General features: G+C 38.4%; 3 protein-coding genes across 4 annotated transcripts; all 3 read left to right on the top strand.

Annotated features, from left to right (window-relative positions):
- The first annotated feature begins 127 nt into the window (after nucleotides 1-127).
- Nucleotides 128-12,204, top strand: LOC106166941 (high-affinity choline transporter 1). Of its 2 annotated transcripts, XR_015331497.1 has the most exons (9): nucleotides 128-425; nucleotides 3,306-3,413; nucleotides 6,270-6,425; nucleotides 6,666-6,814; nucleotides 7,225-7,374; nucleotides 7,787-7,916; nucleotides 8,333-8,550; nucleotides 8,924-10,922; nucleotides 11,190-12,204. XR_015331497.1 is itself a non-coding variant. In XM_086997914.1 (8 exons), exons 1-8 carry the CDS (start codon nucleotides 251-253, stop codon nucleotides 9,482-9,484), a joined length of 1,647 nt encoding a protein of 548 aa, XP_086854040.1. In that variant the 5' UTR covers nucleotides 128-250; the 3' UTR covers nucleotides 9,485-11,162. The 2 variants fall into 2 exon arrangements, 1 of the variants encoding a protein (XP_086854040.1); XM_086997914.1 differs by lacking the exon at nucleotides 11,190-12,204 and having other exon boundaries at nucleotides 8,924-11,162.
- Nucleotides 12,205-14,901: 2,697 nt separating this feature from the next.
- Nucleotides 14,902-17,058, top strand: LOC106157680 (uncharacterized). Its single transcript, XM_086998223.1, has 6 exons — nucleotides 14,902-15,211; nucleotides 15,778-15,876; nucleotides 16,112-16,282; nucleotides 16,438-16,536; nucleotides 16,690-16,791; nucleotides 16,945-17,058. Exons 1-6 carry the CDS (start codon nucleotides 15,203-15,205, stop codon nucleotides 17,056-17,058), a joined length of 594 nt encoding a protein of 197 aa, XP_086854349.1. The 5' UTR covers nucleotides 14,902-15,202.
- A 96-nt stretch (nucleotides 17,059-17,154) lies between these two features.
- LOC147759722 (stimulator of interferon genes protein-like) lies at nucleotides 17,155-22,289 on the top strand. Its single transcript, XM_086998258.1, has 4 exons — nucleotides 17,155-17,289; nucleotides 17,504-17,602; nucleotides 18,359-18,762; nucleotides 19,032-22,289. The coding sequence occupies exons 1-4, from the start codon at nucleotides 17,192-17,194 to the stop codon at nucleotides 19,151-19,153; spliced, it is 723 nt and encodes a 240-aa protein (XP_086854384.1). The 5' UTR covers nucleotides 17,155-17,191; the 3' UTR covers nucleotides 19,154-22,289.
- The last annotated feature ends 1,610 nt before the right edge of the window (nucleotides 22,290-23,899 follow it).

Genomic DNA, 23,899 nt, shown 5'->3' with positions numbered 1-23,899 from the left:
TTTCGCCTTATAACCTACGTGTGATTCTACTGCAGCAGATATATCACTGGAGATCAACCGTTTTAAATTATTATTTTCACCTGTCACGTGTTATGATGATAACCCCATAGACAACTACTGCATTTGTCACGGCACTGTGCCGTGCGCGAGACAAAATTAAATCCTTCCATGTCTCGGCCAATAAAAACACGCTGGAGCGACCCGCCGTCATTAAGACAGGGAGTGCTGCCCTAGTGGCCCAAACACCGCTATGGCTGTCCAGGTGCCAGGACTCATTGCAATCATCGTGTCGTATGTTGTCGTCTTTGCCATCGGTTTGTGGGCGGCGTGGAAGAACAGAAGACAGTGCTGCAGGGAGAAAGTGGAAGATGTCTTTCTGGCTGGGAGAGATATAGGATTATGGCTGGGCATGTTCACGTTAACAGGTATCTTTGCGCGTTTATGCAGTGATCTAAGACCCCATTCCCCATAGACACCAACGGTCTACGTGGATCGACCCAAGTCTGCAGGGCCTTAACTGAATGGCAACCTTCCTCTTGTTTCCGACGTACTCATATAATCACCAGAACTTCTATTTTCTGCTTAACGCCACGAGGAAGCGTGTTAATGAGTAAAACTGATTTGCATTTAGCGAGAGTCCCCTCGGATTTGGGTCGATTCACGTAGACCGGTGATGTCTATGGGGAATGGGACCTAAGTGAGTACGTTAGTAAAAAAATTAGGTATGTGGTACCAGGTGAAACAATCATTGTGCCCTGCGTGACTGGGTATATATGGAGGAATGCTCGCCGTTTTTGTTTTGTTTTCTTTTCATAGTAGGTTATAACATGTTTAGCAAAACTATCTTGGTCGCCTGGTTACCTAACGGCTAGCTCTAGCATTACAGTGTCTTACGTTAATGGGACTTCACACCAAAAGAATCGCAATTAAATTTTTAATCGTTGAATCAAAACAAGGATGCAAATTTGATGGAATAAAGAGGTGACTCTGCATGGGCATTATTTTACGTGCTGTTTTTGGCAAGTGTCATACCATTGGCAAAGAACTATTTTGCAAGTATGATGAAAATATTTATAGTGGATGAAATATGTATGAATGGCAAAGTGGCAAAGGATTTTATTAATCTCTATTTATTTATTTTTATATTTATCTTATTAATTTCCTGACCAAGCAACACAAATGAAAGCGGCGCAAAAGAAAATGGGTCATGGGGAAGATTCATTTGAAACTTACCATGTTTTTCCCATATGGAACAAAGTTTAAATGGATAGATAAACATATAAATAATATGTATCTTGAGAACGAATTTGGCATTTTATCACGACTTTGGGTCGTGATGTTATCTGCGTAGGTGCTGAACTTAGTCGTATGTGGACCAACACGAAATGTCCCCTATACAGTAGACTGTAATACCCTTTATATAAATATATAAAGGGTGATTGCCGGTGTCGTATACTAGGGAGACCCCTGTGCTACTAGTACAACCCGGGTCTGGTTTCCATTAAATTTTACAGGCAAGACTCGTCCTTTTTTTACCCATTTACGTCACGTAAACAATAACTTGTGTGAATATAAAGAAAGACGGGCTCTTTTAAACGCGGAAATTTCGAGGCCAAAATTATTATTTTGAAAATTCAAAATTTGTAAAGATAAAGAGAATGTGTGCATTTAGTACAACTTTAAAAGGTATGGTCACTATTACCACAGTGTAGTACCGGGTATCTGTCCACTTTATTGCTTGTGGCTTGGTTAAAATTGCCGTTTATACCAATTATTCTCCCATATAGGGCCTATATCTCCTCACCGAGTGAACCAAAAAATTGACTGTAGCAGCAGCAATTTAGTTGACTCGAAAGCATGCATTAGTTCTGCTTTTATTATTGTGTCTGTCTAGAAATTTGCAGGTTGTGTGTGCGCATACACCAAAGTGTACACGCTGCTAGTTAACAAACAGCATATATCCACGTTTGCTGTCCAAGACCACTCCGATGTCGTTCACCCGAGGCGGTGACTTGATAACAGTATTTCCAATACGTAGAATGTACCATTACATCAGTATTAACTCGCTGATAGTTTATCTCCCGAAAGTGCAATGTAAACCAGTACCCTGCGGTCTTATCGTCCTTCAAGACTCACCTGTTTTTCTCTCACCGCCCAATATCTCAGTTATACAGAAAAATTTTGTGCAAAATTGTTTAAAAATAATAACTTTTGCTGACTCGTCACATCATTACTTTTAGGATGATGAGTCTTATTTAATATTTCATATTTAATTTTTATCCCTAAGGCCATAACATTTAATGCAGGAAACAATTTGCTACATTGTTATTATTGTTAAAATTATTAGGATAGTGAGTTTATAAATTAAAAGCGGCCTTGTTGGGCCAAATCACGAACACCCGATAGTCTTTGTTGCCTTCTCTTTTGTTATGAATGGGATTATGCAAGTTTGTGGTGCACTGGGATGGAGGAGACATAAATGTACATGTACTAATGTTTTTTTCGGTGTGTTGTCTTTCAGGACACCGTGTACAAGCACTAGTAGAGTACATGTACACATGTTCAATCTTTGTCCATGTTGGAATGACTTATAAGGAGCGCTTTTAAGCTAGAGCAGTTGAATTTAAATAAATGTAGAAAAGAATAATGTTTTGTCATGGTTTTTGGCACAGCTGTATTAAAGCACTGGACGACATAAGGCGTATAATCCAATTGCCTTTATAAAAATCTTGGTAGTGGGTGCCTCATTGACATAGAGGTACTTGTTTAGATTGTCCGTTTTGCTTTTCACATCTGGCGTGAAAAAATTGATTTTCTGATATGTCTAACAGATGTCAGAGGGCTATAACAGCAGAACTTTTGTTTCATGCGTATGTTAGTAGTCATTTTTAGTCCCTCATGGGGAGCACATTTGCTCGCTTGCAACAATAAAGATGTTCAGTACGCGAAGATTCTCCTTCTTTCTCCGAAACTTCACTGTTAGTTTGTCTATCCGTCTGTCTGTTTGTCTGTCTGTACGTCTGTCCGATATGTCTGTCTTTTTGCATGTCTGATCTGATTTGTATAAGAATTGTAGTCGCATCGGGACCGCATTCCGTTTCCCATTACTTTTTACAGACCTGACTTTCTTCATTTTCACATTACTAACCCATAATATGTCATATTATATCCGTGAATAACTCTAACGTGTGGTAATAATATGTCCCCAGATATGATTCCCCAGGTCTGTCATTTCTGGTCATCGCTAAGTTCAGTTTATTGCCAATAACTACTTTCAGTAAACTCTCTCCTTTTCTTCATTTCAGCCACCTGGGTGGATGGCTCCATGATAGCTGGGACAGTGGAAGGGGTATTCAGTCAAGGCATGCCTGCTGTCATGGTACCACTGGGGTATGCCGTCACACTTGTCCTAGGTGGGTATTGTATGTCATGGTACCACTGGGGTATGCCGTCACCCTTGTCCTAGGTGGGTATTGTATGTCATGGTACTACTGGGGTATGCCGTCACCCTTGTCCTAGGTGGGTATTGTATGCCATGGTACCACTGGGGTATGCCATCACCCTTGTCCTAGGTGGGTATTGTATGTCATGGTACCACTGGGGTATGCCGTCACCCTTGTCCTAGGTGGGTATTTTATGTCATGGTACCACTGGGGTATGCCGTCACCCTTGTCCTAGGTGGGTATTGAATGTCATGGTACCACTGGGGTATGCCATCACCCTTGTCCTAGGTGGGTATTGTATGTCATGGTACTACTGGGGTATGCCATCACCCTTGTCCTAGGTGGGTCTTGTATGTCATGGTACCACTGGGGTATGCCGTCACCCTTGTCCTAGGTGGGTATTGTATGTCATGGTACCACTGGGGTATGCCGTCACACTTGTCCTAGGTGGGTATTGTATGTCATGGTACTACTGGGGTATGCCGTCACCCTTGTCCTAGGTGGGTATTTTATGTCATGGTACTAGTGGGGTATGCCGTCACCCTTGTCATAGGTGGGTATTGTATGTCATGGTACCACTGGGGTATGCCGTCAGCCTTGTCCTAGGTGGGTATTGTATGTCATGGTACCACTGGGGTATGCCGTCACCCTTGTCCTAGGTGGGTCTTGTATATCATGGTACTACTGGGGTATGCCATCACCCTTGTCCTAGGTGGGTATTGTATGTCATGGTACCACTGGGGTATGCCGTCACCCTTGTCCTAGGTGGGTATTGTATGTCATGGTACCACTGGGGTATGCCATCACCCTTGTCCTAGGTGGGTATTGTATGTCATGGTACCACTGGGCTCTAAAAATTGTCTAGGACTCTAGAACAATATGGATATGAAGCATACAAATTGCAATGATAAATAATTGTTTATAATTTACTTTTTCAGATTCAATTTTACTCCCTATTTTTTTTTTTTTTTTTTTTTTTTTTTTTTTTTTTTTTTTTTGTATTTAATAGATTGTGCCTAGTGTTGATCAGTTGTATTACGGTTTGCACTGCACCGTAGAATGCTTATCGATATCAAACACCCGCATCTTACCTCATGTCAGGCTCAGAAAATACACTACTCCGACTTTGCGTAATCCAAAATAAGGCATAATTTAACCTAAATTGGCCATCTGAGCCATAAATCATCATTTACATTGCCACCTGTCAAAAAAAATGAAAGAGGTGGCAAAGAGCATTTTTGTACACCGGATTTTTTCTGAGATCGACGATTGTATAGCCATACATAGTACACGTCACACATGACAGGGTTTTCTTCAAGAAGGGTATCTTATTTTACCCAAGATGTTTAATTTAAATCATAGCGTGGTTTACAACGCGCACTGGTACATGACAGAGAATACGGGGATATCACCGAGGAAGATGGATGCACAAATTTCGCCCTAAACAACACATGTATTTTCCAAGTTTCAAGATGCATAGGGGTACCAGCATTATAGTTAAATGAGCAAAAATGGCCTTTTGCAGCAATAGATAAATGCCACCATTTTGATTTTTTTTACTCGAGCGCTTGCCATGCAGCACTGTTTTGTCTACTGGAGAGCAAGCTCATCCGTACACAAGGTGGAGGTGCAAAAAGAGCTTGATTCCACGCAGGGTCGGATTGATCTACGTAGAACGAAAGGTTCATTGGGAAAAGTGCCCTAGTATTACACTCATGTTTATTAGATGCAAATATGAGCATTAAACTGTCTATTGATGGATGAGCTCACGTCTACGTTAGATATACCTTAGATATACCTACATTGACTCACGTATATACAATGTATATATATATTCGACTTTCACTGCTTAGACAATACTGACGTTTTATCATACAAACTGGGGTTAACAGTCAAGCTGTTGTATTAGGTTCTGAAAGGCAGCAATAAACAGCAAGAACTTTCGCTGCTACAACACGAACTATGCCCCTGCTTCATCTCCCAATTGCTGAGTGCTGAGCAGGAGGACAACAGGTACCATTTATGAATGACTGGTACTGTATGTCACCGCGGACATTTACGCATTTACGCTCCGGCGCGGACACTTTGACCCTAAGGCCCTCCGGTCGATGAGGATGACGCAAAATGGGTCTTTAAGTTTGGGACGTCTCATTTCTACCTCTGAGGACGTTAACCTTTTCAGTGATAGGGAACAAAACGCCTGTTGTAATTATTTGTGGTTGTCTATCATATACATAAAGTCTGTGTTTGCATTTTATAATCTATAAGCATCATAACAGCGTGGTAGTGTACTACGTAAACAGAAGAATTGCGATAACTCGGGGTGCTGAAGTTTGACTCTACACCATCCCAGACTTAATAAGACCGTGTTTATAAACATAAACTCATAGAATAAGAAGAAAAAGAAGGGGCCAGCCAATTGCACGAAGCTACTGCTTGCAGTTTCATTCAATCTTACAACGTATTCTCCTTGACTAATTCGGCCACCGATAATTCCGAGATATTATAAGTCCCTGGTTACATTACCACTACATGTGTCCCGAATTCAAAACCACAATGACCGTCTTCATTTCACCTTGTTGTTTGGACGATGGCGTCAGTAATATTATTGCGGTTATATGTTTAGTTTTAGATTTCTACTTTCTTGGGAACATTCAGTTTAACTGTATAGTGACAACGACAAATAAAAGTAGTTTTACATGAAAAAGAATACAACTGTAACCGAAACCAGTGCGCTTTTGACAGCTAGTACTTTCTCCAAATAGACATAGACTTATTTAAAATTCAGGTATTAAAAACATGTTTTCTTTCTCGTTAAACCAACAGCTGGCCTGTTTTATGTGGAAAGAATGCGTAGCCGGGGTTACATCACTATGCTTGACGCATTTGAAAAGAAGTTTGGGGAAGTGATGACGGTATTGATGTTCATACCAGCACTCTCTGGGGATTTGTTTTGGTGTGCAGCGACGCTTGCGTCTTTAGGTACGTATAGAACATATTGTTTTTTAGAGCTTCACAGTGATCCCCGCTTTTCTCCTTTTTTAAACTTCTTTTACAAAATATCAATATAACTCTTCTTACGTTATATGTTATAACTCTTTTTCTTATCACTCCCACTCTTTGTCCTGTATGTCTGTGCTCCAAAACTACTGTAAAAAGTCAACTTAGTTTTGCGAAGGCTATAATATATAAAAAAAGAAACACGTTCTCCATATTTTCCAGGCACCACCCTGACAGTGGTGATCGGTATGGACCACTCCACTGCAGTGATCGTGTCCACCGCAGTGGTCTTGGCGTACACTCTGTTCGGGGGCCTATACTCCGTGTCGTACACTGACGTCATACAAGTCTTCCTGTTGTTTATAGGCCTGGTAAGCGCGCGTACCTCACTTACTTTGTGTAAGAAGAGTAAAGGATAATAAATTAAGCTAACAAAAATATAAAATAAACAAAAAATTATAAAAACTGAACAAGCATCATGGATATGGTTTATAGATGATGCGACAAGAAAAAAGTGTCAGAACTCATTTGCAGCTCAAATCGTTACACACCTAACAGTCAAGCTATTCTAGTATTTCCAATTACATGTACATGTTTGTTTTTCCTAATTTTGGGTTAGTTTGCATAATGTCTTTATAAATCCGGTGTTTTCACTAAACAATCCAACATAAAATATATGTTCAGTCTTATTTATCTCAACAGTGTTTATCCAGTATACAGTTCCTTTAGAAATGACAACGCTGTGTATTGACTCAGACAACTTGTCGTTCTATTTCCACAGGGTGTCGCTGCTCCATTTGCGCTTTCTCACCCGTCGGTCACTCCCCTGCCTGACTCCATGACCACGTGGGTCGGGGAGGTCCAGCCCAAACGTATAGCTACCTTCATAGACGTGGCCCTCCAGATCATCCTGGGGGGCATACCTTTCCAGGTAAGGTGTGCTGAGTCGTGAAACCCGTTCGGTATACTTCGGCTGTCTCCGTGCCTCGTGGCTGGTGACGGAATTAGCCGAAGTGAGCGTCAAAGATCATTCTAGGCTCCGCAGCTAGCGTCTAAAATAAAAAAAATGTGAACAAATTACTATGATACAAAGGCCCTCACTTTTTCCTTTTTTTTCACAATTTTAGGGCGTGGTGGCGGTTTATATCGATATGTTTTGGGTGGGGCAAAACATCTTGAACGAGATTGATATACGTAATATTCTTTTCTAATTATAAAGATTCACGAATGTATTTTTTATTATTTCATAAAATGTATGAGACAGTATTTAATTTTAACTTTTATTTTTAGTTAAAATTACTAAATGTTAAAGACCAATACATATTGGAAACTGTTACTTTCAGCCGTTGTTCCAGCGGGTTCTTGCCGTCAAAACGATAAGGAAAGCTCAGATCGTGTGCTATGCCGGAGCAGTGGGGACCGTTCTCGGTACAATACCCCCGGTTTTACTGGGATTGGCAGCTGCCTCATCGAGTAAGTTTCTGCGCATGCTCACAACTCAGATACCACAGGCCGGGAATATATTCAATGCCATCATCAAATTACATGCGAACACTGATAATGTTCTGGCATCTTCAACTTCAAGCATAGTAATTGACCGCTTGGTGATGACACATTTTTGTCATTACCTGAACAAGGTTTTAACAAGACATGTACATTTACCACAGAAAGTAACCAAAAGTTTCTCAGAATTCCAGCCTCCTATCCCAAGCTTATGTCAGATATTTAAAAAATATAAAAAGAGATATATGCCACATATGTGCATGTACATTTAAGTTTTTGTTACATGCATTACTGTCAATAGAAATAACTAGAAAAAACAATAAAATACCAAAAATATCCTTGTTGAGAAAGAACAAAATATTTTGTTTTTTATTTAATGCTTGCAGATTGGACAGAGACGGCTTACGAGGGCACCATCCCTATCCCTCAGGAAGACAAAAAGTTTATCTGCTCCCTGGTTCTCCAGTACCTGTGTCCCTTTGTGGTCTCCATGTTTGGTCTCGGGGCCATGAGCGCCGCCGTCATGTCGTCTGCTGATTCCCTGATTTTGTCCTCAAGTTCTCTGTTTTCAGGCAATGTATGGAGAGTGCTGAGGAGACACAAGGTGTGTTAATGTTAACTTAAGAAAATATTGATATGTTCCAAGTTTCGAAAGGAATGTCCATTGGAATAAATGTGGTTTGGCTCGTTGAAAGCGCATTTTCTGTAAACAAGCCTGATGCATTTGGAAATTTAGACCGCGGGGCAACGGATTTGAAAATTGTTATTCCGTAGGTACAGTGTATCGGTACGTGTACACCTTTATATTACATGTAAGTCTGTTTCCCATCCTACCTCTCACAGCATGGGGGTGTGTGAGGGTATGTAGTATGTGACTATTGAAAACAAATTACTGACTGGGATATGAGGTGGAAAAAACGCCGATATATTATAAAATTTAGTGATGGCCTCCACGTTTTTTTTTTTTTTTTATCTAGGCTAAAGATCAAGAATTGGTCTGGGTGATGAGGTTCTTCATGTTGGTCTTCGCCGTAGTAGCCGCCTATCTAGCAATCAAAATAGAGAGCATATTTTCCTTGGCAACGCAATTCCTTGAAATCGTCTACGTTGTCCTTTTCCCGCAGTTGACAGCAGTGCTATTTGTTGATTTCACCAATGCCTACGGTTCGATCGTTGGTTACATTCTGTCTTGGGTCATCCGGGGACTTAGCGGGGAGCCAATGCTGTCTCTGCAGCCAATCATCTTCTGGCCTTTCTACGACCACGAGGCGAATGGCGGGGAAGGTGAGCAGCTATTTCCTCACAGGACTTTTTGCGTGATCGTCGCTTTCATAGCCATTCTTGGGGTTTCGTATGTAACCGACCTTTTCTTCAAAAATGATATTTTACCTAGGAGATTTGATATATGTCGCAGCGTGGTCAATAACACAGACATAACAGAAAAAACAGAGAACACAGATTCGAGTCCGAGGACAACGGGCACTGACAATAAGGTTTTTCAGGAAAGTAATGGAGAACCGAAGAACACTGTCCTTTAACACACAGCACAAAAACAAATCTTTCCGATTTTTCAGCCTCCGCGGAATGACGTCGGAACAGTGCAAGCTGGTCTTTACAACGCAGGACTGAATGACGTTTTTCCGCGCAGGAGTACCCCTTTCTCTTTTACACGGCCTTTCAACAGGCTTAATCTCGTTCGTCTTTCTTCGCGACTGAACAACGTTTATCCGCAGGGGTCCTGCCTTGGTATTACGAGTATGTGACGGTCGTTATTGGATTGTGACTGACATTTAAGAACATGAGATTTCAATGGAACTGAAAGATTTATACTGTTAATTCCTTTGAAAATTTCATTTTATTATCTTAGGTGCGCTACATGTATAAACTGTCGAAAGGCGTGATCATCCCGATCATAAGAACATCTCTCCTGAGGAAGCTTTCACTGAAATCATGATACACAGTCAGTGTATTTTTAATTTTTATTTTTTCAATTAATAAGGTGTATTAATAAAGATTCCTTTGACGGTCGCGATTTAGACTGCTGCAGTTTAAATAGATCTTAAGTTTATTACACTGATGGACAAGATGTAGTGCTTATGCATTGAATCAGCGTGTGCAGTGGTGCAACCAATCTTTAATTAATAAGGGAGTTGGAAGAACCAGCGGGTGACCGTTAAACGTTCTAATATTTAATCAACACTGAGCGGAGAACAAACAAAAAAGGATAAAGATGTGTCATTCTATGCGCTGGTGGCCGGGGAAGTTTTAACAAAGCCCGACTAACAACAATGTACGTCACGGTCACCTTCAATATTTCATCCAGCTAAAAGACGAAAACAAAAATACTTTAATACCAATGTTGACTGGAGATGAATTAAAACATTTTTTTTTATTTGATGAATACGTATTGCCCAACAACTGATCGTAGCACATCCCGCGATAAAATTTCGCTCGATAGACCATGTCTAGAACCATTAGTAAACCATTAGTTCTAAACTGGCTGTCATAAAAACCTTGCTTGAAAACTGAATAACTATTAGTATATAAGACCATTGTTATTTTGCAAGGTTACGCAGCGATAAATATGTTGATACATGTATATAGCAAACATCATCAGTATGATGTGCCGTATTACGTATATAACAGGAGTACTTTTCTATTGATGATGATATCTTGCTCACAGTGGGTGACGAAGAGAAGGGGGTGGTTAAACCACGTAAGTGAAGAATCACTGCACATTAAACGTGCATCGTGTGTCACCTTTACACGGTTTCTGCTAATGAAAATGTATCATATCGCAATATACTGATCTCTTCATAGAAATTCATTTTTCACATGAAAATAAATAAATCGCCGCACCCCCAAACAACGAATATTTAATCGCAACTGCAAAGGGGAGGATGTGGTGTGGTGTGAAGATAGCCACAGAGACAGAGTACAAAGTAAATGTACAGGAAAAACGAGAGGATGAAGACAGTAAGTGGTTTCATTCCTTTTGTTATTTTCATAATATTAATCTATTTTCATTTTTGATAATTGATTCTCAATGTGTGTTGATAAATTACCAAGTCTTTGATTTTATTACATTCTCCATGTCTGTTGTAGTGGTACATGCATTCTTGTAATTCTCAATCTATTCTGATACTTTCTCTGAATTTTTTTTTAGTCAGACATGCTGTTCCTTTTACCCAGTTATGTTTAATACACATTATATTTTGATATCATTTCGTTATATCTTCACAGAAACCGTTAAGAAGGACACCGCACTGGAAAAAAGGAAAGGGCGATAGCAGCACTGAACAAGGGGAAGGTGTTGAAGGGGCAACGGCAGAAATATCTGACGCGGGGGTCTGCCAGGCTAAAGAAGTGCTCAAATTGATGTGTGGAAAATAATTTACACGCAAGGGCGATTTGATGTGTGGAAAATAATATACACGCAAGGACGATTTGAGTCCACAGTTGTAGATTAGATAATATCACGGTATTCTACATGAAAAATGTTAATATATCTCCTTTACGGTGATTGATTTTTACTTACTGTTTTTATATATATTGTTATTACAATGAGATCAGTACTTCTTATATTTGAACATATGTTTGTATATTATTTTGCTGTGATCCCAAGTAAACTGATATGTTTTAATTCAGGCCCAGTCTTGAAAGTCCAATTGGGGAGGGGAATGACCACAGTACGCGGGAAGCTAAATCATCAATACACAAATCACAGAGTATTATTATCTCACTGATAGTAGGCATTTTAAAAATATCCTGAAAATCACGTATCACCGGGTATAATGTCTTCGTTTCACGAAGGGCGGAGAATAAACAATTGCATTCATAAGTTGCTTGAATGGGGTGCTTCACAAATCACGCTAAATAAGATGAACGTTTCACAGACCTCAAGAAATAAATATCTGTATTTTCTACAGATTTATTCCAAAAGTACATTTTTCTCTTAGAATTTGAGCAGCATTTATTTGATTTTGATTAAATACTTTAAGTTAGTCGGATATTTTAGGTACATGTTGTGTTGCGTTTCTCTTGTTTTTAATTTTCCCATATTTTTAATGTTATTTTATTTCTTTAGCCTTCGCATTTTGTAGGGGTTTTGGTGACAATATTTCATCTTTCCTTGGAAGCTAGGCTTCATCGCCTTACTCAATGTGAACAAAAATACTTAATGAGTGTAATTTTTAAAACGGGGTCGGGCAATTAGGGCACACATAATTAGCATGTTATTTAACGAGCGGCCACCCTCTGCAAAGTCGATGGATAAGAACTGTCGTTTTCGTTTTCATCATATGTTTACCAGATGTCGGATAGATAATGGAAAAAGCCTGACTGTTTATGAATCTGTGATATTCCTATAATTGCACTTTTGCTTAGATTTTGTTCTGGAAAGTCGTATTTAAATGTGGTTCGTATTTATTTGCGTAATTATTTTACTAGGTAATTTTTTTAATGGTATTCGCTATTGTTTAGGGTGTGCGTATAATGAGTGTACAAAATAATACATTAATTAGTGTAAGATTACTTTCCACATGTGAAATATAGTAGATGTATTGCGCTTTATAAACATAATTCCCACTGCATTGTAATGGTTATTGTTGTTTTTTTTTTTTTTGCAATAAATTACTATAATTGAAAATTCACAAGCCTTCCTCTCACTAAATGAAATGCTACTTGAATTTGAAACATTATCAGTGCTATAAGTAATTGAAATAACTATAATCGTTCTTATTTGATTAGAAAAGAGTAGTAAATACTTACCTAAAATCGCCTTTATTTGATCGGAAAAGGGTTATAATGACGTACCTCATATCGCATTTACTTCATCGGAAAAGGGTTATAAAGACGTGTCATAAATCGCCTATATTTGATCGGAAAGGAATTGTAAAGAGGTTGTTTTTAGACGCCTATACTTGATCGGAAAGACGTAGTAATAGTGCAACTACAATTTTAAGCTTAGGCATAAAAGGGTTGTAAACCCGTAGACCCTGACCTTTCCGATAGAGCTTTACACCGTTGAAAAGGCTTGTAAAGAGAATATTCAGACCCATTTCCTGAAGAGTAAAAGAGCTGAAAATTGACTTTTTGTGCTGTGACATCTTTACTGAATTAATCTCGCCGATTAAGGTCCACAGGCTGGTTGAAGGAAATGGGTAGGACCTACCGCATTTACTAATACGTGTACCACATGGATTATTTCATGGTCAAATAAGAAACTTCTTATTTTTAATATAATTCTTTCAATTTTTGATAAAATTATTCAGGTGTCCAAGTTAACATACTGCTCCACATGTTAATATTGTGTATAAATGGAAATTAGTGTGATCAATGCTTAAAATGATGCTTTAAGTTGCAAAAGGATTGGCTTCAGCTCCATGGTGAAATTAAAATCAACTTCAGTTTAATTGTGTATGAACACAGTAAATATATCTTCAACGACTTCAACATTTGCTTTGAGATGCAAAGGGATTGGCTTCAATTACAAGTTGAAATTAAAATCAACCTCTGTTTAACTGTGTAAAAATATAGCATATATATCTTTATGACTTCAATATTTTTACAAAAACAATATCATTTGGATATGCTTCATGGTCATGTACTGTAACTCATCATCGATACAGGATATATGGAACACCGTCTGTTTTATCAGTATAGATTGGTCTCTCATGAGCATGCATTGTATGTATGTTTCGCAATATTCACACAAGATACAAATAAAACATTTTTATTTTATCACATTCTACTTACCAGTATTAATTACAGCAGAATAATAGCCTACTGAGGCGTAGCCACACTACTGGTAGCATCATGTTTTTTCTCCATTCTCTCCGTGGTCTTCAGAAGTTTCATGATGTATATACATTCAGAGGCAACCTCTTTCAGGACGTAAAATAAATAGCACTGGCGGGATGAGGATTTTGCCGGACGGGGACATAATAAAAATCGTTTGCATCATTTCGTTTAGCATATTTAAAATAAGTAGACGGTGGCGGAAAGGTCACACAAGCACATGCTCATACACGGTACAAACACATATAAAGGCAACTAAGATGGGAAAATCTCTCGTTTTGTCTTGTGTCGCTCGGTGTACAATCTTTGGGAGGAGGGACCAATGTAGAACGGGGTATACGTAGTTCGCAAGCTAGGTGAGTCCCACACCCACTGTGACCTCAAAGATCTGCCACAGTATCGTGTCACGCCTCGTTATACTCCTTTATTTTGTCCTGTGTATAGCAAATTGCACAAAAGCAAACCAACAGTATTAATATCATAATTATAATTCACATATATCAGTATTCATTTGGCCAATAAATGTGTTTTAAGCAAACGTTTGTTTGCTGTGACAGTGACGTCAACAACTACGGACTGAAAAAAGGGAATTCCAAAAAAATTCCCCCCGCAATTTCTAAATAAAAAGCGTCGCTATTTGAAACATTTGTTATACGCATTTTTTCTTGAAATGCGCATTGTGAATTGCGTAAAAGGAAGTCAATCTTATTAATATCATAAATAAAATTAATACCATAATTCCATCGGCCAATAAACGTCTCTCAACTAATATTGTGATTGCTGAGACAGTAACATCCACCATAATAAAGGGGAACTCCCCTCGAAATTTCTAAATATAAAGCGTCGCCATTTTACGCGGTTTCTGGAACAGGTGGGTGAATGATATTTTACGAAATTCCGAGGATATATATGTCAGCCACATCAATGTGAACAAGAGACATACAGCTAGCTATACTTGGGGTATCACTGTGTTGTAAACATTTGGGTACATATCCGTCGCACGACAACAAAAAGATGGAAAGAATTTGCATGTGTTGATAAAACTGAGAAATTTGATGTTTACTTTCTGTTTGCACAAGTACATGTATATGTTTATATGTGAAAGAACCCAGGTTTAAAACTCAAGTAACAACATAAATGAGAAAACATTAAATGATCGAGGTAATACCACCGTAGAGCCCATTGTGTCCCTGTGGTATATAATACCAATATCAATATCTTGATCTTGATCACTGGGTCTCCTTTCAGAGATACCGTTCGTTACAATTGGTAAGAGTATCTACGGTATAGAAGTCAACCAATATGAAGGACAGGTTTACCGATGCTGCTCTCCATTGGCATACCACGGTAGAATACCAGCCAGTTTGGCTGACGAAGGGCTTCTCGAGGCTGCATGGGACGGAGATATAGAGGGTTTACAGGAACTGCTGACTGCCGGGGAGTGCGACATCAATTTCATGGACGAGGTACCAACGTCAATTATTCTGCTACTAGTCACATCGTTTTCCAATTATTTAGTATTACAGTTACGGCAAATCTTTATGTAATTTTTGCAAACGACTCATCTCAAGTTTCGGGTCTTAAAATAAGTGACTGTCTCACTCCTTTCTACCCCCTTCCATTAATTACTGGTCCACGGGATTTTATGATACTAGTTACTCTAAACAAAATGCACACATAGATAATGGTACCGGGTACAAGATAATGTGCTTGGTAGCACTAATTACTCAATATTACCTCAGTACATATCTACAAAGATCTGATGCGAATTCTGTAACTAGCTTTATCGTAAAGCATTTTAATGAACTATAGATATTTTCACCCCATCCTGAACAAAAAATGTGGCAAAACTTGACAGCGACAACATGTCGGTATGCTTACCACGAATTACTAGGAAAAAACGTGAGAGGTTAACATTTGATGCTGAATGATCTTTTTGATTTGAAACTATTAAGTTTAAACCATGCACAAAACTTCAACATGCATTTTTAATATTAAATGTAAGTCACATTATTAGTACATATATCCACAGGAGGGGAGAGCACCACTTCACTTGGCTGCCTTTAAAGGTCACACTCAATGTGTCCAGCTTCTCCTCCAACACGGAGCAGATACCAATATACAGTGTAAGGTTAGTGTAGAATTGTCTGAACGCAACGACATACCTGTATGTCTCCTTGCGCAGCTACGTACAACTACAGCATTCCGCAATTTAGGTAAAGATTGTACGAGATTTACATTTACTGCTGAGTATTTATATGTTTTAGTTTATAACCGATTAAGGCTATTTGAAAGCAAGTATGGGATTAATAAATTTTGCCATTTTAATTATTATGTTTAATCAAATTGATTTTACAAACCCATAGCCTAAACTCGGTGGATTCTTCTCTGGTTACATCCTGTGGTCCGACACCCTAAGAAGTACCATGCGTCCACAGTCCGGGAGTACACCACTTCACTTTGCTGCCTGTTACGGCCATACGGAATGTGTTCAGCTTCTCCTTCAACACAGGGCGGATACCAGTAAACAAGATATAGTGAGTGTAGAATAGTCTGAGTTCGTCAGTTTGGTTATATGTGCTCTTAAAACTACACCACAATTTCACCACAAATTGTTACAGGAAAATCAGTTATGCCACGAACATCGTCATAATTATCTCTGCTTAATCACTATATATCTATATATCCACAGCACGGGAGTACACCACTTTTCCTGGCTGCCTGTAACGGCCACACAGAATGTGTCGAGCTTCTCCTCCAACACGGGGCGGATATCAGTATAGAGAATAAGGTGAGTGTAGAATAGTCTGAATACGGCAGTATGGCTATATATGCACTTGGAACGTCCCTATTTTACCACAGTTTATTAGAAGAAAATGAAGTATCCTAATGACAAAGGCATGGATTATCTCAGTGTTATCACATTGTTTATACATATCCACAGTATGGATGGACACCACTTCACTTGGCTGCCCAGTACGGCGATACACAAAGTGTCCGGCTTCTCCTCCAACACGGGGCGGATATCAATATACAGCTGGATACGGTGAGTGTATAATAGTCTGAATACGTCAGTATGGCTATATGTACACTTAGAACGGCCCTCTTTTACCAAAATTTGTTAATGGAAAAATACTTATGCTAATAACATCTGCTTGAATTGTCTCTGTATTATCACGTTGTTTGTACATATCCACAGGAAGGAATTACACCAATACTCTTGGCTGCCTGTAACGGCCACACGGAATGTGTCCAGCTCTTCCTCCAACACGGGGCAGATGCCAGTTTGCAGGATGAGGTGAGTGTAGAGTAGTACGTCAGTATGGCTAAATGTACATTTAGGCACGGCTCCATTTTAATCCATGTTAAAAGAAAATTAAAGTTGGTTCTTCGGCATAAATCTTTTTTTTTTTGTTTAAACTCATTTTTGTACATATATCCACAGCATGGAAGTACAGCACTTCACTTGGCTGCCTTTAAAGGTCACACACAATGTGTCCAGCTTCTCATCCAATACGGGGCGGATACCAATATACAGAATAAGGTGAGTAAAGCAAAGTCTTAACACGGTGCCATATGTCTCCTTTCACATGTACGTACGGCTACATACATTCCGCAATTTAGAGGAAGAAATTGAGGGGGATTTACATTTACTGCCGAGCAATTACTGGCACTCACGACCCTATTTGTTAGAAAATTAATAATGCTAATAACATGAATTATCTCTGTGTAATCACATTGTTTGTACATATCCACAGGATGAATGGACACCGCTTCACTGCGCTGCCCAGAACGGCAACGCACAAAGTGTCCAGTTTCTCCTCAAACACGGGGCGGATACCAGTATACAGGATAAGGTGAGCGCAGAATAGTCTGAATACATCATTATGGCTATATGTACACTTAGAACGGCCCTCTTTTACCACAATTTGTTAGAAGCAAATTGATGCTCATAACATCGTCGTGAATTATCTCAATTTAATTACATTGTTTGTACATATCCTTAGAGGAGAGGTACAGGTAGCTATAGTGTCACTACATACATAATCAGCTGCACGCGCGAAGCTGTTGAACAAAAGGATAGTTCGCTACGGGAGACCGTTTATTTACATAAGTACTCTAAGGGGGCGTGGATACCCAGGCCACCAGGGGATTAGGCTAGTTACTATATGCCGTCAACAATCGTTTAGCGACCCTATCATTATACACTCTCTCTATTGTATTTTCCACCGCATTAATCGCAGTGTAATCTTCAAATGGTCCACGGGGTAAATGTACACATTCTTAATCCAAGTACGGTACAACACTCGTCGCTGAGGTGTACATGAAATATCACGAGTGTATTGTAATATTTCACGTACAGCTCGGCGACTCGTATCGTGTCTATCACAGACAGTATATCATAGACTCGGTTATAGGTGTAAAATTTCTACTTTTAGGTTTGATGCAGCGTGTCTGGACACGTAGCATATTATTAATTGATATTTATGTGTATATAACTATTCACTTGACAATGTTGCTATATTTTTATACTGTCTGAAGTTTTAAAGTTACAGCCCTAGAACACTTGCTAAACTAATCCAATTGAAACAAATGTTTAACTCCTTCCCCAGTTCTTCAAATGAGCACTTTCGCTACGACGCATTCATTGCCCACAGTGGTAAAGACAAGGATGTCGTAGAACCAGTCATGCAGCAACTAGAAGAACGAGGAGTCCGGTGCTGCTATGGTAGACGTGACTTCCTCCCAGGGAAGCCTGTCGTAACCTCTATGGGAGAAGCGGTTAATAAATCAAAGCGCACCTTTGTGTTCCTGTCCAAGAGCTTTGAGGAGAGCCGGTGGTGTGCTAAGGAAACAGAGCTTGCCGTGCATAAAGCACTGGAATCAAAAGAAAATGTTGTTATCCCGCTCTTAATGAATATCACCCCACAGCAAATTCCTGACGAGCTCAAACCCCTGAAATACATATCATTCGATGACGAAGAGTTGATTCCAAAGTTGGTTCAAATCATTAAAGGTATATATAATTCGATTTGTAAGTAGTCTGGTGTATAATTTGTATAGCGGACGAAAAGCTATCTTCAAAGCTTAATAGTAACGATAATGTACAATAATATTCCATATTTCCCCAGTCGTTCCCAACGTTCGGTAAACAAACCTTCATTAAAAGTTTTTCTTTTTTTTTTTTGTAAGTCTGATTTTGTTATTTGGGGGATTCTGGGTCTATGTCATTTGATTTTCATTGAGAAAAAGGCTTATTTTCGACTATTCCTCCTTTTACTTCAGGTCCAACAGACTTTCCAACTTACGGAGAACTTCGGAATGCACTTCAGGATGAACGTAAAGAAAACGCGTCTCTACGAAACCAAATCAGAGAGCTGACGGCCAAACTCTGCCAACAGTTTTAATAACAGGTGTACTGTGTTGCTTTTCCATCATATTAATCGGTACAGGCGCTTAAAGGTTACACATTTTATCTGATTTTGAGCGTTGCTTTGATGAATTCCGAAACATCAATTAATGAACACATGATGTGACATAACTTCAAGCTAAGGTTAGATATTAAATAATGATTTGTTTGAGCTTAAGAATTACCCTGTGTTCAGAAAGTAAGCTAGGGTCGTAAATTTGGTTTAGTAACACCAAACGTAATGTCATTGTTAATGTTTATAGCTTTTATAAACTCAGTAAATTACTCAAAAACACATATTATGTATTTTTGTGCATTACACATACTTATGCACTCTTCTACATTCAATTTGAACCATATGAACGCAATGCAGATTAATTTCAATTCAATTTGAAGTTGATTTGATTTGCTACATGTGTCTCGCACCATAGTACTATGTCTATTACTATCGATTAAATTTTGATATCAGATATTTCATATTCATGACTATATGATTAGGTTTTCTTTAATGTTACTTTAATGACTTCAGAAATTGATCTATACATTATCATGGTTATCACGAGAATCAAGAATTTACAATAATGAGTACTATTCTTAGTCCTGGCAAATCTTTATTAATCACTATGCACTATTTTGACAACTATGCAACATGATATCCGCTTCAATATTATCTACTATGTACGACACATAGATACATATCCATTATATATTGTGTTGACGTACCGTGGTCATTATTATGAGCATGGTGTGTTTTATTTAATGTTATGAATAATGAGTGTTTTTTGGCATTTTCTCTGCAACTATGATTTAATAAATATTTACCTTTTTGCGAACTTGTGCATGGCATTCACATTGATGAGAGAGATGTAACCTTGTCATTTAACTTTTTGAGAATTTATGTAAATATTCTGTTTATATGAATGAATTGTACATAAACAACAGAGAGAACCGAGTTTTCAGGTTAAGTTTACGTCTGATTTGATAAATGGATCAATATAATATTGTGATATTTTTGGAAGGTCTGATATTCTAGACGAGGTGCTGGACTTCATGAAGTTGATCTGCTCATCACCTGATGTTATCAAAATATTATACCCCTGTATGGTACATATATACTGTATATGTTGCATCAAATACCAATAAGTATTGGTGAATGTATTACAGTAGCTGTGAATTATGCATTGAGCAACTTGTTGTATCTGTCTTATTATTGTAATATATGTTTAAATGTTGTTGTTGTTAGAATTAGAATGAGCTGAAATAATCTAGACTTATTATATAATAATCAGAAATGGAATTAGTAATGATCTTACAATAGGTATAATGGCACAATGCTCTGGTGTAAATACATTGAGAACTTAGGCATGAAACATAGATATATATAAGGTACATGTAACTCTTAAGACGTTGAAATAACAAATGCAGTTTTAGCATTTTACGAATTTTATGTAATTTGGTATTAGCATTCCTTAAAAAATGGAAAAAAAAGGAGTGTAGCCTATGTTGTTCAGTTTTAGAATTTTGAGAACAAATTGTTTGAAGAAAGGGTGTATGTTGTTAGGTTAGCACTTGTGCTAATTGCAAATGATAATTAGGGTTAGTAAAAGAATAGGTAGTTATTGAGTGCAACCTTAATTTAATAAGGAGTCAACCCATGTAAAATCTGCTTTAGAGATAGCAGAAGAAAAGACGGAATATGCCAAAGTTATGATGTTTGATTTGTTTTGATTTTTAGTATACATACACACACTGGACAAAAGAAGTGTCACCCCCTAACTCAGAGTAATGAAAGTAGGCAGATCTTGGGTACTTATAATGCCTGGTCTACTTATAATGTGACTAATGAGTATAAAACCGCTATACCATGGAATTTTATTGTTGGTCTTGTACATGTACAGCAAATGTTATTCCTGTCTTCCTCCAGTATGGCAAGATACAGGTAATTATCTAACGGTTATAGGTGCAAGTTATTAACCTGAAGAGGTGGAATATAAGCAATGTCAGAATATCGATACAATTGAATTGTTCAGTCAGAACCGTGCAGAGGGTCTGGTATCGGTATAGAAACACTGGATCAAGAGACAAATTGCCTCTGATGGGTCGCCCAAGAAAAAATACTGGCCGTGAAGACCGACGACTGATTTTTATGTCCAGGTTGTCAAAATTCGACACTGCTCGTCAGTTGACAACACAGTGGAACAATTTCACACATAAGAATGTGTCTGTGAAAATTGATAGGCGTCGGTTACATGCTCAGAGAGTGTACAGCAGGGTAGCAATACTGAAACCTCTTATATCGTTACAAAACAGGCAACGTAGAGTAAACTAGGGTCAACAGGATCTGGAACTGGACAGTTCATGACAATTGGTCCTATATCTTTTTTTTCTGATGAGTGTCGCCTTGGTCTGACCTCTGATGACAGACGGGTACTATGCTGGCAAACTGCTGCTAAAGCATTTGAACCGCATGCACTGAATTTTCGAACCCGGAGCAGCATATTCATCATGGTGTGGTGCTGCATCAGCATCCATGGCTTGGGCGAATTGATAGTGGTTAATGGAAACATGAATCACTAGAAATATATCGATGTTTTGGAGTCAGGCTTGCTACCATCTATTACTAACATGTTTGGTGACAGGAATTATCCATTTGTTCACCAGGATGACAATGCTCCTTGTCACAGGCCCAGAGCAGTTGATGATTGGTTTGACCAACAGGACATTCGCAGGGTGATGTGGCCTGCCCAGAGTCCGGATGCAAACATAATAGAAAATGTGTGGAATGATATGTCAAAACTTTTTACAAATGCCCGTCTAACCAGCAGAGAAACTCTGTTATATTCAGTGTTTCATGCTTGTGCCAGCATAAACCCTGAACGCATCAGACAATTATATGAAACCTTGCTTCGTAGACTGGCACCTATTATTAGGTCACGTGGCTATGCCACTAAGTACTAATTTTGGACTTGAAACTGCATATTTTGGTAGAATGTATATTTTGTTCTCATTTTGTGATTTTTTTGTGAAATTTGATGGTAATAAAATGATACCAGGAGCATATCATTCCACAGTCATTTATCTCCCCCATAGTATTGGCTCAGTAGGGGTGACACTTCTTTTGTCCAGTGTGTGTATATCTGGAAGTTTCTACCACGTTCATGACACATGCTTAATCAGTTTTAGATATGATATAAATATAAGTAATTCAAATTCTAGTTAAGTTTTCATAATTAAAAAACAAAGCTGTAAAAAAAATAGGGAAATATTAAAATAGGGATCGAATGGAAGAATGCAATATGATAATGGAAAAATTTTGGTTATCAGGCAAAATACAATAGAACGAAAGCAAGCAATCAATGCGTGACTAGTACGGAGAAACAGAGTATAAATATGTGTGAATTTGTATGAAAAGTAAGACGGTTAGTAAACGTTTGAAAGCTCCAAATTCGTCGTCGTCACTAAATTTAAAGAAACCACCATCTGTAGCTTAGGCCGTGTTCCCAATAAAAGCTATCGTACTACCCGCACGAAAATGCAGTAGTATCGAAGTAGCAAAGAAGCATTAACGCAGTAGAGGTGTGGAGCATATTTGCAGTAGAAATGCAGTATAGCCTACTGCAATTCTACTTCAAAAATTGCATAGGTTTGTACAGAGGAGGAGCATAAATGCAGTAGATTAGCAGCATGATAGAAGCATGTTTCAAATATGCTAATTAGCTCCCACATCGAAGCAGATTTGAAGCATGTTTGCAGTATGAATGCAGTAGTCTACTGCGCTGGAGTATCTACTTCGTTTTTGTGCGGGTAGCTGGATCTGTCGATATCAACGGTGCTTCTCGCTATGCCGCAGTCAATATTATCAGCTGAAATGTCTGGCTCGTCCCCGCACATGTTTATGTTGAGTAAAAATCAGATAATCTAGTGATTAATACAAATATATTGGAAACAAGAGGAGACCCGATATCTGATTGCATTTAGCCAGAGTAACCATGGGGTTTGTGGGCATTTACTATGTCGACAAAATTAATTGTGAATGGCCCCATGATCCACTGGACAATAAACGTCCGTCAAATGCATGATTGTGTTAGTTGAACACGACTCTGTCCTCGTTTTTGATACACGTACATGTAAGCCGTGGGTCAGTTGATAAGCTTAATCAGATATTTTATCTTTATTTTTCAATGATTACTGCGTTTTTATTTCAGAGATGCCGTTCATAGCTGATAGTTGGTATATTCACGACACAGCAAATAGCTAGTATGGCTGACAAAAGACTTCTCAAGGCTACACAGATAGGAGATATAGGGAGCTTAAAGAAATTGATGACTGCCGGGAAATGCAATATCAATGTCCAGGACAAGGTACAGTGTAACAACGTTAGTTTCTCTGCCACTAGTGACAAATTCCAAAATAATTGTATTTACTGCTTTTTTGGTGGTAAAATAGAACGTATTATATATCTATGAGTTGTTTACAATGTATCAATTTTGAAATATGGATATCTCAAGAACAGTTATTAACCCTTTAAAGAGTAAGGACAAATGACTTGCTTATATATTTTTCTATTAAAAAAAGAGTGCTCTTTAAACTACCACATGTCGAAAACACGGTTTCTGTCTCCAACCTTGGTAAAGCATGATTCTCTGTGTCCATTTTCATCATAATGCAGTGCTACTAAAAGCAACCTGAATAAAGAAATAAGCTTTGATTAACTGTGACAAACATGCTGAATTACAAAATGCAA

The sequence above is a fragment of the Lingula anatina genome, chromosome 10 (assembly GCF_051362555.1).
Source record: "Lingula anatina isolate TDL-2025a chromosome 10, LinAna3.0, whole genome shotgun sequence".
Lineage (NCBI taxonomy): Eukaryota > Metazoa > Brachiopoda > Lingulata > Lingulida > Lingulidae > Lingula > Lingula anatina.
This window is presented reverse-complemented; position numbering and strand designations above follow the sequence as displayed.